The 14,028-nt window shown below is 44.3% G+C and overlaps 1 protein-coding gene across 4 annotated transcripts in view; it reads left to right on the top strand.

Moving 5' to 3' along the window:
* Window positions 1-14,028, top strand: part of LOC124555094 — a 246,868-nt gene that overhangs the window by 118,200 nt on the left and 114,640 nt on the right. For all 4 annotated transcript variants that reach the window (XM_047128892.1, XM_047128890.1, XM_047128891.1 and 1 more), the window contains exon 2: window positions 9,193-9,443. In XM_047128892.1, coding sequence (XP_046984848.1) covers window positions 9,193-9,443 — 251 coding nt within the window. The remainder of the gene's footprint in view (window positions 1-9,192; window positions 9,444-14,028) is intronic.

Here is a 14,028-nt window from a genome sequence, read left to right as displayed (position 1 = left end):
CCAAATCGGAGCACAGTATTCGGCAGCCGAGAATACAATTGCTAAAGCAGAGGTGCGGAGAGTGGAGGCCGTTGCTCCCCAGGTAGTACCACAGAGCTTTTGAATAATGTTGTTTCTTGTCTTTAATTTTTCGGCAGTCTTTTTTAGGTGCTCTTTAAAAGATAGTGTTCTGTCCAGCGTCATGCCCAAGTACTTCGGAGTTTTATTATGCCTGAGAACGGTGTTTTCAAATCGAATGTTGAGTTCCTTTCCAGCGAGTTTGTTGTTGAGATGGAAGCAACTAACCTCTATTTTGGAAGCATTTGGTTGAAGTGCCCACTTACGGAAATATTCAACATTATCTTCAGGTCTTTCGTTAGGATATCCTCAGATGCTTCAATTGTGCTACATCTTGTAGCGAGGGCCCAATTGTCAGCGTACCCGAACTTTCTTGATTCTGTTTTCGGCAGGTCTGCAATATAGAGGCTAAACAGCAGTGGTGAATGTAGTAACCGAATGCTACTCTTACTTCAGCCCAAACGTCCACAGTAGCAGAAAAGTGCTATAGTTCATTAAGGTAGCCATTGCACCCTTGCTGGTAAACACCTGTTTGATGGGGTGACACTTAAACAGAAATGTAGCTACACAATAAGAAATAACAAATATCATTTATGACGAGTATATAACAAAATGTTCCTTTACTTTGATACAGTTTGATGTATGGCACTGATGTCCTAAACCTAATACAATGATATCTAAGTAATTTTGCTGTCTCTTTGTAGTCTATGATTTCTCACTCTAACTGAATGTAATTTTGCTGACAGTTCATTGTAAGAAAGTCTGCTAAGTTGAAAGGTAGTCCTCAGAATATTGTGCTGAGCTGACTGCAGGCACAGAAATAAGCTGTCTTAACTGCTGGGGGAGAACTGTGTGTGTCCGCTGCGCATTGTGTTTTGGTGCCTGTCAGCAGAAGGATTTGCATGTCCACCAGTACAAGGCTTAAACGAAGTAGTCCACGGTTGACAGTGCTCTCCATAGCATCTGTCCACACCGTCGGCAGACGTATGCGCCACGCTGGGGGATGTGGTATGGCAGCAGGAAGAGATGCAAGATTGTGAGTGCCCTCTGGAGGCTGCTGCATGTAACTAAGAGATGCCAGATGAGTGGTTGTGTCTGTGTGGTGACAGCCTCTCACGGTATTTGTTGTGTACCTGTTGCTTAATACGCGATGTAATGTCTTAACAGTATTACAATTCAGGGAATATAAAAATGCAAATGGATGGTATTTTTTATCCCTGTGGAACACTAAGTATATTAAATGTTACCAAACCGTTGTATTGCGGTGCGATAACATGGCTAACACCTGTCTGGCAATTCTGTAATATTCTTGCGCTGTGGCTGTTAAATCTCTGATTCTTAGGTGTTCAGCTGGTATTTGAAACTTTTTAAGATCTTGAAGTAAATGTAGCTGACATGTTAAGGGTAGAGAAAGATTTTTAAGGCATGATTCTGGTATCTTAGTAGTTTTCAGCTATTAAGTTCTTGTCTATACTTTTACAGAATATGGAGTAAATTTTCATTGTCATATATATGGTATCATCTCCCTCTTATATTGTAGGTTGACATGTAGTGTTTACAGAAGGACTCATACCTTCTGTTGGAAATTCCAATTACTTCCTTTGTTTACTATTTTTTTCAAAGTGCATCTATAATTCAGTGCCATATTAGTAAAGTGAGAATTGTAAATGATTCTGGTATGGGTGTAAGTACCATTAATGCCACAGGGAAAAAATGTAATTGTTATGGTAACAACAGTTTGAGCGGTAAGAGAATCGGAAATTTTCCATGCTATACGAAATCTTTCCGTAAACCGTTTCATGAGCAAGGTGGCACAGTGATTACCACACTAAACTCACATTTTTGGAAGGACAACAGTTCAAATCCCTGTCTGCCCATGCAGACTTAGATTTTCCATGATTTTCCTAAACTGTTCCAAGCAAATGATGCGACGGTTTCTTTGAAAAGGCACAACTGATTTCCTTCTCCCATCCTTTGGTAATATCCACGCTGTCAGTGGGATGTTAAAGTCTACTCTTCCTACCCACCCACCTTCCTTCCTTCTAGTTGTTTTATTCCTGATTTTTTACCTGCAACTTGACAAATTGTGTTATGGGATACTTAGGTTCCGAATGCTGTAGCACTCTTTGCTCAGTGGCAGCTAGATGTGACTCATATACATTTGAAATATATCACATAACATCGCATTTGTTTGCAGACGATATGTAACTTTCTAGTACTGATCTAAATGCCTTAACAATATTACTCATCAGGAAATAAATTGGCGTTATTCAACTATTTTGAAGACAGAGTACACAGACGAACACTAATCAGTTGTAAAATGAAAATAACACAAGTTTGTGTGTGTGTGTGGGGGGGGGGGGGGGTGGTATTTAAGCCATTTATAAGGAAAGTAATTGGTGACAGTTCTCCCTCTATAAATAAAACAGTTCACTTTGATTCAGACATTCTACACTTCACACTTTAAATGAACACAGAACTTAGACTCCTACCAGCACACAATGTACGCCTGCAGCAAGTACACTGCCTTCGCATTCCAATGCCCTCCATCGCTTGTGTCTTAATGGTAATGACTCGGTTGTGAATGCTGTAGATGATACCAGTCAGGTTGTTGCGAAGTATGTGTGTGGTGCCGGCCTTTGTGACCTAGCGGTTCTAGGCGCTTCAGCTGGGAACCGCGCTGCTGCTACGGTCGCAGGTTCGAATCCTGCCTCGGGCATGGGTGTGTGTGATGTCCTTAGGTTAGTTAGGTTTAAGTTGTTCTAAGTCTATGGGACTGATCACCTTAGATGTTAAGTCCCATAGTGATCAGAGCCATTTGAACCATGTGTGTGGTTATTATTGTAGTGATACCAATTTCATCTGCCTATTTTGATAGGTCGCCCGTCGGCTTGCGCATGAGCGTTGTGTTTAGGGTTCTGAGATTGGGAGCCTAACGTGGCTGTGCACTTTGTGCAGTGGTTTTTTTCGGGTTCGGTAAGTTTTGATGTTTTCAGTGCTCAAAATATGCTCATTTCCCATCTCACTGTAACGCAGAGCTTCATTTGTGACCGTACGCATCAGTACGCCTACTGTTACCTCTTAAAAAAAAAGTCAGAACCGCAGATTTTGAGATATGATATGACAGAACTTCTGCTGCGATTGAAGTGATTTAATATAAATACCCTGGAAGGTTACAGTACCGGAGTTCTTTTACAAATCAAGCACTGAGCACTGCTGTAACGTAAGTGAATCCACTGACATTTCTGTTATGAGGAACAAGGATCGTGCATGCTTCATATGCCAAGACGTGAACTGCCATCTTCTGTGGCATCTTACGACGCGTCTAGATGGTGTACGGAGTTGCCGGTTAATTCTCTGAATTGAAACTTCTACCCTGGGACAGCTGCTTTGTGCATTTGCATTTCACAAACTTTTTCCTTTACTGTTTAGTTTGTGTAACCTAAAAGCTACCACTTGTGCCGAACACCTGCATTTTGTCTCTGGTTTCCTATCTTGGAATAATCTAGCTGGCTTCCAAAATCCTCAAGTATAATAATGGATAAGCCAAATAGCGATCAATACGTTACAGTACACCAGTACCGCGTGAGATCGAATTTCGATGTGTGCGGGCAGTGTTTTTCCTGGATATGGTTAGAATATACACTAGTACCAAGTGAAATGGACCTTTCTTGTGATGATAATTTGCATCAGGGGATCTCAGGGCAGCAGCAGTGTATTAAGCGATGGTAACGTCTGAATTTTATTTTGAATCAAAACATCATGTTCATGCAGTAGTGTTTATACATCAAGTATGATCTCGTATAACCTTGGGCATTTGTTTTCTGCACGATGTTGCTATCAAGCTCAAGCATGACATCCATGTTTCATTAATGTGGTGAATCGAGGATGGTGTCGGCCACTACCACTGATATTAACGACTCCACATATTCCTTCATATAATAAGAGAGTGCAGTTTGCAGAAAAGTGTGTGACATTTCACAAAATGTTAGGGTGTCATTTTGCCTATCTGCCGCACGTATTAGACGTAATGTGCCCGTGAAATTTCATGAAGAATATAAAAGTTAAGCAGATATTATATGCCTTGTGACATTGTGAAATTTTGGTTGACATTTACGGAAATTAGGCGTGGTGAGGTGGAACCAAGATCGTTCAGACTACAAAGACTCAGACAAGCGATTGAATTTGAAAGTAGGGGTGGCACTCAGGTGTATGCAGTTATGTGCATTGCGAAATTTGTCTTCAATCTGATGAAATTAAGGAAAATTACACATGCTAGAAGCCGAACCCAAAGCTTTCCGACTACAATACTGTGTGACAATTCTGTGGAGTCATATAGCCTCAGGCTGTCTTAGGACATTTTGTATCGTATTACATCATAGTTGTTTGTTTGTAACCTAGGACAACAACCTAAATGTGAAAGTAGCTTAGGTTAATTGGGGTACGATCCTTAATTGCGCTGAAAATACAAATTACCCATACTGTAACTCTCTTTCATACAAAGAATTTATTTAACGGCACTGCCTTTTTGTTGGAAATTAATAATTCTCAGTTGAAAACAGTTACATCAAAATTAAATCTATCTAAAAGTACTTCCTCATCTAAGCAGTAACATTTTTAGATAAACTAATATCAGTCTCAGGAAGACGCAGAAAATCGTTATGGAACTTTCATCAGTTATTAATTAATGACTTTATGTGCCAAACAAAATATAACACATCAATTAAGTGTTCTTCGTTTATATACTCAGTGCTGTGTAGCTCACACAAAACTCAGGAACTATATTTTCGCTGACTTAAATTGTTGACATCAGCTGCATAAGACTTGTTTTTAAAATTTTGTTATGCTGGACCAGTATCACGTCACACGCCCATCTTCAGCATCACACTAAGTATCATTACGCCATATGAACTGTTTTTAAGAGATTTACCGGAAATGATCGTACGTAGTTGTGTGACAATACATGCCCTAAGTTGTTGAAAGCAAACGGTGGCCAACCACGTGAACATCCACAAATAATGGGCTAGACACAAAATATTAAAAATTAGTGGCATGTTGTCGGTGTCGACATATCAGTCTTCATAGCTGAAATTCCTAAGTGTCCTCACATTTTGGCCATATGACTATACATTGGTGTGCACAATTTAAGTACGAACGTGAACTTCCACATTAGATGTCACTGCCATTTAATGTAGATCGATGAAACTTGTATCTGACAGAAAGAACTGCTACAGTATTGTGTAGTACAGAAGGTAACTGAAAGAAATACTTAATGAAACCAACATAAGTGACACTTGTATTCAAAGAAAATAATTATTATGTTACTTAAAATCCGTCTTGATTGCAAATTTTTTATTCATATGACCGGCTTCGGTTCATTCAGAACCATCTTCAGATCTGATATTTCAGTTACAGGAGTAACCCGTCCAAATCCAGCAACTTTCACATGCTACGTCACATCAAGTACGAACGTAGCATGTGACGTAGCATGTGAAAGTTGCTGGATTTGGACGGGTTACTACTGTAACTGAAATATCAGATCTGAAGATGGTTCTGAATGAACCGAAACCGGTCATATGAATAAAAAAATTTGCAATCAAGACGGATTTTAAGTAACATTATAAAATCACTGATTGCTGTTATCCCATAAGACATTATGTCTGTTTTTGCAAAGAAAATAATTATACTCTCACCTCGATTCATTATAATCCCCGGACATTACAAAGCATGGGACCTGGTACTTAATAGGGTGTGTGATTACCATGGACAGCCCCACGTTTGGTAGGGAGTTCTTGTGGTAGGGCGTTTCATTCTTTCATAAGGGCGGTTGACAACTGTGAAATGGTCGTTGATGCATGTGGATGTGCTGCAATATGTCGCCCCGACTCATACGACAAGTGCTCGATGGGATTTGAGTAGGCGGCGCCGGCAGGCCAGTCCACTTACCTTATGCACTCTCGGTCCAAGAACTGCTCCACCAGAAAGTTCTTTGATGCACTCCAAGACCTAGACGACGAGCTTAAGGATGGTGGATAGATAACATCAGCAAAACAGGGTAGAAATGCATGAGCCCATAATGCGCGAAAAAGTCTGGAGTTGGTCTTTATCTAGTAGCGAAAGTTAAATAGCTGGTGACAATACACCGTTGACCATGAAGACATCGTAAATAAACAAGAAGAAAAACGAAAAAATTGTAGCACTAGCGAAAGTGAGACACAAATCTGGATTCAATCTGACTGCACAATGAACACGAAAAATTATTTACACAGTCGTAATTATTTCTTATGTGTCGTAGAATTGAGAATGACGTGCAAAATTTTGTGGTGACTTATAATACTGCGTAATTTGCGGTGGAGAAAATATCCCTTAAATGCAAGTCAGATTAACAAGCACCAGCTAAACATTGCGTGAGACCCCGTAATATGAACTGTAACACAGATAATTTTGGATTGTAAAGTCGTATCCCATAATATCACGGGGTCGGCATGTTAATGTGGATTTGACTGTGTTGGTGGTAGTGGGTGGCTGGATGCCTTTTCTGTACATGGTGTATCGCCCAGCAGTGAAGTGTCATTTGTTGTGTTGTCGCGGACGTGGGGCTGGCTGGCATGCTTGCAATTCCGTTGACTGACAGCCGTGATTGGGAAAAAAAACTCCTACCTTCGATTAGATACGTACTTAAGGTGCATCTGAAGATGGGAACAGGGAACGCCGAAATCGACTATGTAATAAAGTTATAAAACCGTCCTGCAGCCAGAGCTATTTCATTCATAACTCCATCCTCGTATCCGTTTTATTCTCTTCTTTTTGTTTTTCACCTCACATAGAATAGGCAATGTTGCAATATTTATCGCTCGATTCGCTGTATGCTACACAGCAGTTGACACTGAACCACTAAGTAAAACGTATCTGACTGCACACTCGAGCATTGCCTACTTCCTCGTTTGGCAGAATCGCAAATCACGCACCATTGGACTACATTACCGACATAGAGCGAATCAATTCTCTCCGGAGCTTCTTCTCCACAGGAAAACCACCACACCACAAATTACATCTTTGTAATGATATCCCGTTTTTATTAACTAGAACGGCAGCAACATGTAATACACTATATGATAAAAAGTATCTGGGCACTTATCTGTGGACATTAATATATTGTGTGCTCACCCTTCGCGTTTGATTGTTTGAACTCTGCTGAGGACACTTTCAATGAGGTGTCTGAATGTGTGTGGGGGAATGGCAGCACATTATTCCTAAAGAGCCGAAACCAGAGAAGGTAGTGGTGCAGGACGCTGGGGTCTGGTGCCATTGGGTTCAGTTCGGAACTCTGGGCAGACCAGTCCATTTTAGGACTGTTATTGTCACAAGCCATTGCCTCATAGATGCTGCTTTATGATAGGGTGCACTGACATGCTGATACGATACAATCATCGTCCCCGAACTGTACACAGTACACCATGCTGTAAAACGTGTTCATATCCTTCTTCAAAGCGTCATGAATGTTTTCTTAAGCGCAATAAGTGAACCACACCCGAAACACGAAAAACACCGCCATATCGTAGCACTCTACGTCACTGTTGACTCTTCAGATGATGGCAGGTAACGTTCCCCGGGCATCCACCAAACTCAAACCTTTTCATCAGACTGCCACGGGGTATAACGTGATTCATCACTGAAAATCACTCGTTTCTAGACATGCACTGTCCAGCAGTGTCGCTCTTTACGCCACCTGAAGCGTTGCTTAGCATTGAGTATAAAATACGTAGCTTATGAGGCGCTACTCTTTTTAACTCCCTACTCGCAATCATTATGGTATCTGGATTACTGGTGTCACTTTGAAACTCGCGAGTAGTTCCTTCTGCTGATTTCGTGCTATTTTTTTTTTTTTTTTTTACAACCAGCCTCCGCAACGCTCGGCGGGCTCTGTCAGTACATGAGGTCTTGGTTCAGCTGTGGCTGTTCGTTCCCGTTTCCACTTCACATTCATATCATCATCAGTCGACTTGGACAGCTTTAGAACGGTTGAAATATCCCCGATGGATGTGTAACTGCAGTGACATTCTACGACTAGACTGCGCCTGGAAGTCACTGAGCACTTCTGAGGGATCCAGTCTCCTGCCACCGCTTCCCTTCTGCCAACACAATACTCACCAGCTCCTTTTATACTGGCTCTCGTGACATATAGTGCCTAGTTCCGTTTAGGATCATAAAATACTTTCTGATCATAAGCGGAATTGGGCACTATATGTCACGAGAGCCAGTATATAACATTTTCCACGTCAAATATTACTCGTAGGGCTGTATTGAGGACATACAGACCCCTGGGCTGAATATGTGGTGCGGGCAATAGCAGCTGAAATTTTGTGTTAATTAACCTGCAAAGAAGCATTTTAGAGCAACTTGCGAATTAAAATAACGCAGTATTTAAAGTTTATTATTTAATTGTGTAAAATTTTTGATTTAATGACGTGATGAAGTGAAAAAATTTAAAACCGAAATCACGAAGTTATTCAACTCGATTTATTAATATTGCTACGAACAGCTACGTTGTTGTGTGGGTCTTGCTTTGTATGAAACAAGGTTTAGTTGAAATCGATTTTCCATTAAATATAACTCACTTTAAACTGTTTAAATTCCGCTAACCATTTCTTCAAAAGTCTAGCGATTTTATCAACAGACGTACCATGTATTTTTGTGAATTGTACTGGGGATTTGACTCGGGGGGATCGTGCGTTTGAGAGATGAATGCTGTCCCCATTCATATGAGCTAGCCATGTAAAAAATCTGCCGAAAATCATATAAAAAATAATTGTGTCTATGTCTCTTACGTTTATGAGATCCCACACCACAGTATTCTAACAGTTCTATTTTTAAATTTATCTGATGTGGGCTACTTTGTGGTTCGGGCACTTTGGCTGTGTCTTAAATAGTCTGCGTGGAAATGTGACCCTGACTACTCCCACTGTAACTTTTGTGTTGTGCCCTTGTCAGAATAGTGCCAGACCGCTTCCCGTTGGTCCGGGCCCCTCGAGGAGAGATAGGAATGAAAAGAGAGGGGGGGGGGGGGGGGAAGAATGGAAATGGGAAGAAGGTAGTGTGTAGGTAATGGAGCAAGTGCTTGCTTGCTTGTTGCAGACTTCCCGCCAGAGCACCGGCTGTACTTTCGGCGGCTGTCACAGACGACACAGACAGACGTGCTGCTGGGCAACCTGGACGTGTCCGGGTCGGGTAAGGTGATCCTGCGGCCGCTGACGGTGCAGGAGCGCATCCGGGAGCTTAACCTGCGCGCACGGATGTTCACTGACACAATGCTCGCCATCCAGACTGGTGGCGCCTCTGGATCATCACCGCGTCACAGCCCGCTGCCAGGCCCACGCAGCCTCCAGGTATCAAACTCTCCTATATTCGCGGCATCTTTTCATTTTCCTGGATTGTAATCGCTGAATCGTGTGCAAGGGCTTAGAAAAGTAGATGAAAATAGTGTTACACCCTGAAGCATGAGTCCAATATTTATCAGTTTTTTTTTGTAAATGTTTTTCGCATAACATGCGTTAAATGATTAAACTTTCATTCCATTCGGAACTGACGTCCATCATCATCATCAGCATGAGTTTTGAGTCACATGGGTACGAGTACACTTCTGTATTCGTTGAGAAATTTCATGCCGTACCTGAAACACACGGTTACACGGATCACACTTCTGATAACTGAGCTGTGACCTCCTCATGTAAGCATAGGAGTGGTTGCTTGTCATCTTGGAGCATCAGAACTCCCGGCAATGGCCGCCATGCCAGATGGCCCTTGCTGTGGCTGGGTGGCGCCCGTGGGGAGAGCCCCTGATCAGAGTGTGTGGTATCAGGGGGGACGCTATGCAAATGAAATTCATACGGGTCCAGAACTCTGGCCGTTCTTCTGTGGCCATCTCTTTGAATGGAAATGATTCTTTTAGTGCTGCTTCTTCTGTCCCTTCAGCTGTCCGTTCCATGGCTACCCCCTGGGAGGAGGGTCAGGCTCATTGGCTAGGGGTGAAACCTTTCCCCAGTATCTGATTTGCACCGGGACTAATGGGGATACTTTCACCAATGCCAAACCTTTATTTTTTGTGGAACACACTGAAGACAAGTTTGGCGAAGTGAACACTCTGAGCAAGATGCGGTTGGGTTCGTTGATCAAAACTGCTTCAGCTGCCCTGTCTGTGACCCTTTGTGCCTGTGACCATCTTGGCACAATTCCTGTGTTCATTACCCCCCCCCCCCTCCCCAACAATCTTTGAATATGGTGTTTGCATTCTGGACACATGTCTCCCACTGTTTGCGGACCCCTCTCTGCAGTGACTGTGGATGTCCACTCCATGAGGGGAGTTCCTGTGTTCCCCCTCCTGTGTGTGTTAATTGTCATGGCAAAGTATGCACGTCTTCATCCTGTGTCAATGACGTCTAGCTATGCTTTAGTTACATCTTCACCTCTTCCTCCCCCATCCTTACCCCAGTCCCCCCTCCTCTCCTCCCCCCTCCCTTGCAGTTTCCACACCCTCCCCTCTGGGCGCCGCTCCCCCTCCCCAGCCGGAGAAGTGTCCCACTTCTTTGGCGTCTGCTGGTCAATGGCGCCCCTCCAAGGACCCTCGTTCCCAGCATCTTCCATGCGAAAGGTCTGCTGCCACACGACGACAATGAGAACCACGGTCTGTGGGCCCCCAGGTCGCCCACTCTCTTTCTGATCCAGATCTTGCTGCAGCTGGTTCCCTTTTGCAGTGCAGCCCTCCTCGATCTCAAACAGAAAAGAAGAAGAAACATGAGTCCCGGGACAAGGAGCCTCTGGTGTCGCCAGAGGTCCTGTCCCCACCTTTGCAACATGACTCTGACGTGCTGTTCATGGATGTCGCCCTCTCCTTGTCGGTGACTGATGGTGACCCGGCGGCATGACTGGCTTTAGCCTGTTCACTCCCCATTTGAATCATTGTTTTGTGATTATCCAGTGGAATTGTAATGAATATTACCCTCACCTTCCAGAGTTGAAATCCCTAATTTCGTTTTACTCTGCAGCTTGTTTGGTTCTACAGGAATCTCGTTGTACTGATCACAATCCAACCCTCCGTGGGTTCCATGCTTTCCGCTGAAATCGGGTCTGCCCCCTGTGGGCGTCTGGTGGCGTTTGTACATTGGTCTGTACGGACATTGCTAGCATGTGGATTCCTCTTCAGACTACATTGGATGCAGTTGCTTTTAGGGTCCACCTGGACTCTGGGGTCTCCCTCCTGACAGGACTCTTATACCTGCTGCCGTAACTGCCCCTCTTCAGCAACTTCCTCCTCCCTTTCTCCTCCTCGGGGATTTTAATGCTCATTATCCCTTGTGCATTTCCATTTAGTCGCGGTCTTCTCATAGGCCAGTTTCTTGCAGACCACGACTTGTGCCTTCTTAATGATGGCTCCCCTACCCATTTTAGTGCCAGTCATGGTACCTTTTCTGCCATTGATCTTTCTCTTTCTTCTCCCTCCCACATCCCTTCATCACACTGGTCGCCACATGATGACCTTTGCGATAGTGACCATTTCCTGTTGATTCTCTCGCTACCTTCCCACTCCCCGTTGGACAGCTTACCTCGTTGGTCTCTCCAACGCGCCGATTGACTTCTATGTACTGCACAGGTCGTTTTTTCTCCCTCTTTGTCGGGTTGTATTGATGACGTCCTACATAACATCTCTGATGCGATTGTTCACGCTGATAGCCTTGCTATCCCACGCTCATCTGGACCATTTCGCTGCTGGCAAGTCCTGTGGTGGAATCCGGCCACTGCCATTGCCATCCGTGATCGCCATCGAGCTTTGCAACACCTTAAGAGGCATCCATCTGCTGTCAATCTTGTTACCTTTAAACGCCTTCGCGCCAAAGCCCATTACTTAATCAAACATAGCAATTGGGTGTGTTGGGAATGCTTTGTTCCTTCCCTCGGTTCTACTGTCCCTCTGTCACAGGTATGGGCTACACTTTGCTCTCTCTGAGGTTGCCATCGGCAGCCTACCCTCCCGGGATCCTTCACCAGAAACAGCGGGCCGAAGGTTCTACCTTATGTTTTACCCCTTGTCAGTCAGAATCTTACAACAAATCTTTTACTGAATGGAAACTTCTTTCTACACTTTCTTATTCTCATGATACGGTCGCTGGCCCAGACTCCATTCATAACCCATTGCTTCAACATCTCAGTGTTCCACAACATCATCATCTTCTCCAGGTGTTTAACCGTATTCGGCTCCAGGGTGACTTCCCTTCTCAATGGAAGGATAGCATCGTTGTTCCCATCCTTAAGCCTGGTAAGAACCCCCTATTTGTTGAAAGCTATCTGCCAATTAGTCTGACAAACGTTGTTTGCAATTTACTTTGAATGGATGGTAGCCCGTTGGCTCAATTGGGTCCTCGAATCTTGGGATATATTGTCCCCTTACGAGTGTGGCTTCAGAGAGGGACGGTCTTCGATCTATCATTTACTTCGCTTGGAATCCGCAGTTCGGCAGGCTTTTTCCCAGCGCCGCCATTTGGTTGCAGTATTTTTCGACCTTCGCAAGATCTATTACACGGCTTGGCGCCATCATATCTTACTTACACTTCATGAGTGGGGTCTTTGGGGCCCACTCCCGATTTTTATCCGCCAGTTCCTGTTCCATCAGTCGTTCAGGGTTCGGGTTGGTACTGTTTTTAGTTCTCCACGGACCCAGGAAAATGGCATCCCACAGGGTTCCATATTGAGTGTCTTCCTCAATGCTATAGATGAACTTAGGGCCTCTGTCGGACCTTTGGTCACCCCTGCTCTGTATGTGGATGATTTCAGCATTTTGGTTAGATCCTCTTCGATGGCCTCTGCAGAGCGGCAGCTCCAGGGTGCTCTTTTCGACCACAAGCGCACTTGGCTGCCTCATATCAGACTTCTGAAGATAGGATGTTTCCGTAATCTCAGTATCCTTCACTTCCTTGCCCACACCTCTTGGGGTGCGGATCGTTCCACTCTTCTCTGCCTTTAATGGACTTTAGTGCTGTCTCACTTGGGCTATGGTTGTCAAGTTTATGGTTCAGCTGCTCCTTCCACACAGCACCTCCTGGATCTGGTCCACCATCGTGGTATCCTTTTGGCCACCAGTGCCTTCCCTACAAGCCCTGGTGGTAGTCTCCTGGTTGAAGCTGCGGTCGTCCCCTTTTATGTTTGGCAGTCCCAGCTTCTGGTTTCTTAGGCAATGGCTGTCCGTTCCTCTCCCACTCATCCTTCCTATTGTATACTGTTCCCAAACCAAGGACGTTGCCCACCTGATTCCCACCCTTGGGCGGGTTTACTGGTTAGTCTCCGCCTTGCGTCTCTTTGCTGTGATTTTCAGCTTCCTTCTTTGTCCTGTCTCTCACGTTCCCTCCCCAACACCCCTGCCCCCCTCCCTTGATTAGTTCCTCAGCCCCAGATGTTCCCCTGATGGTGTTCCATAGCTTTCGCCGCTGAATTTTATAGGAGTTTCGGGATACTGTTGTTTTTTACACTGATGGCTCTAAATCTGCTGATAGTATGGGATAAGTCTTCACATCCTCTGTTGGCATGGAAAATCATCTCCTGCCAACTGCATGTGGGGTGTTTACTATGGAATCCATGGCAATTTCCTAGGCACTTACCTTCATTAAACAGTCCCAACTCAACCGCCTTTTGTTATATAAGGGCTCAATGAGTGGCCTTCAGGCTATTGACTGGTATTTTTCCCGCCATCCCTTGGTCTCGGCCATCCATGACTGTCTCGCTGATCTTCACCATGCTGCTTGTTCCGTTGACTGCCTTTGGGTCCCTGGCCATGTGGGTATCCCAGGTAATGAGCTTCCTGATCGTTTGGCTGGCGGAGCAGTCACTTACGCTTCTGCGGTGGATTTACGGTTTCATATCAAATCCTTCTTCGCACAGTCATGGGCCAACTATTGGGAGGCTACCTCCCTGTCTAATAAACTT

This window comes from Schistocerca americana, chromosome X, assembly GCF_021461395.2.
Source record: "Schistocerca americana isolate TAMUIC-IGC-003095 chromosome X, iqSchAmer2.1, whole genome shotgun sequence".
In the NCBI taxonomy this organism is placed as follows: Eukaryota; Metazoa; Arthropoda; class Insecta; order Orthoptera; family Acrididae; genus Schistocerca; species Schistocerca americana.
Note: the sequence above shows the minus strand (reverse complement) of the source record. Positions and strands in the feature narration are given on the sequence as shown.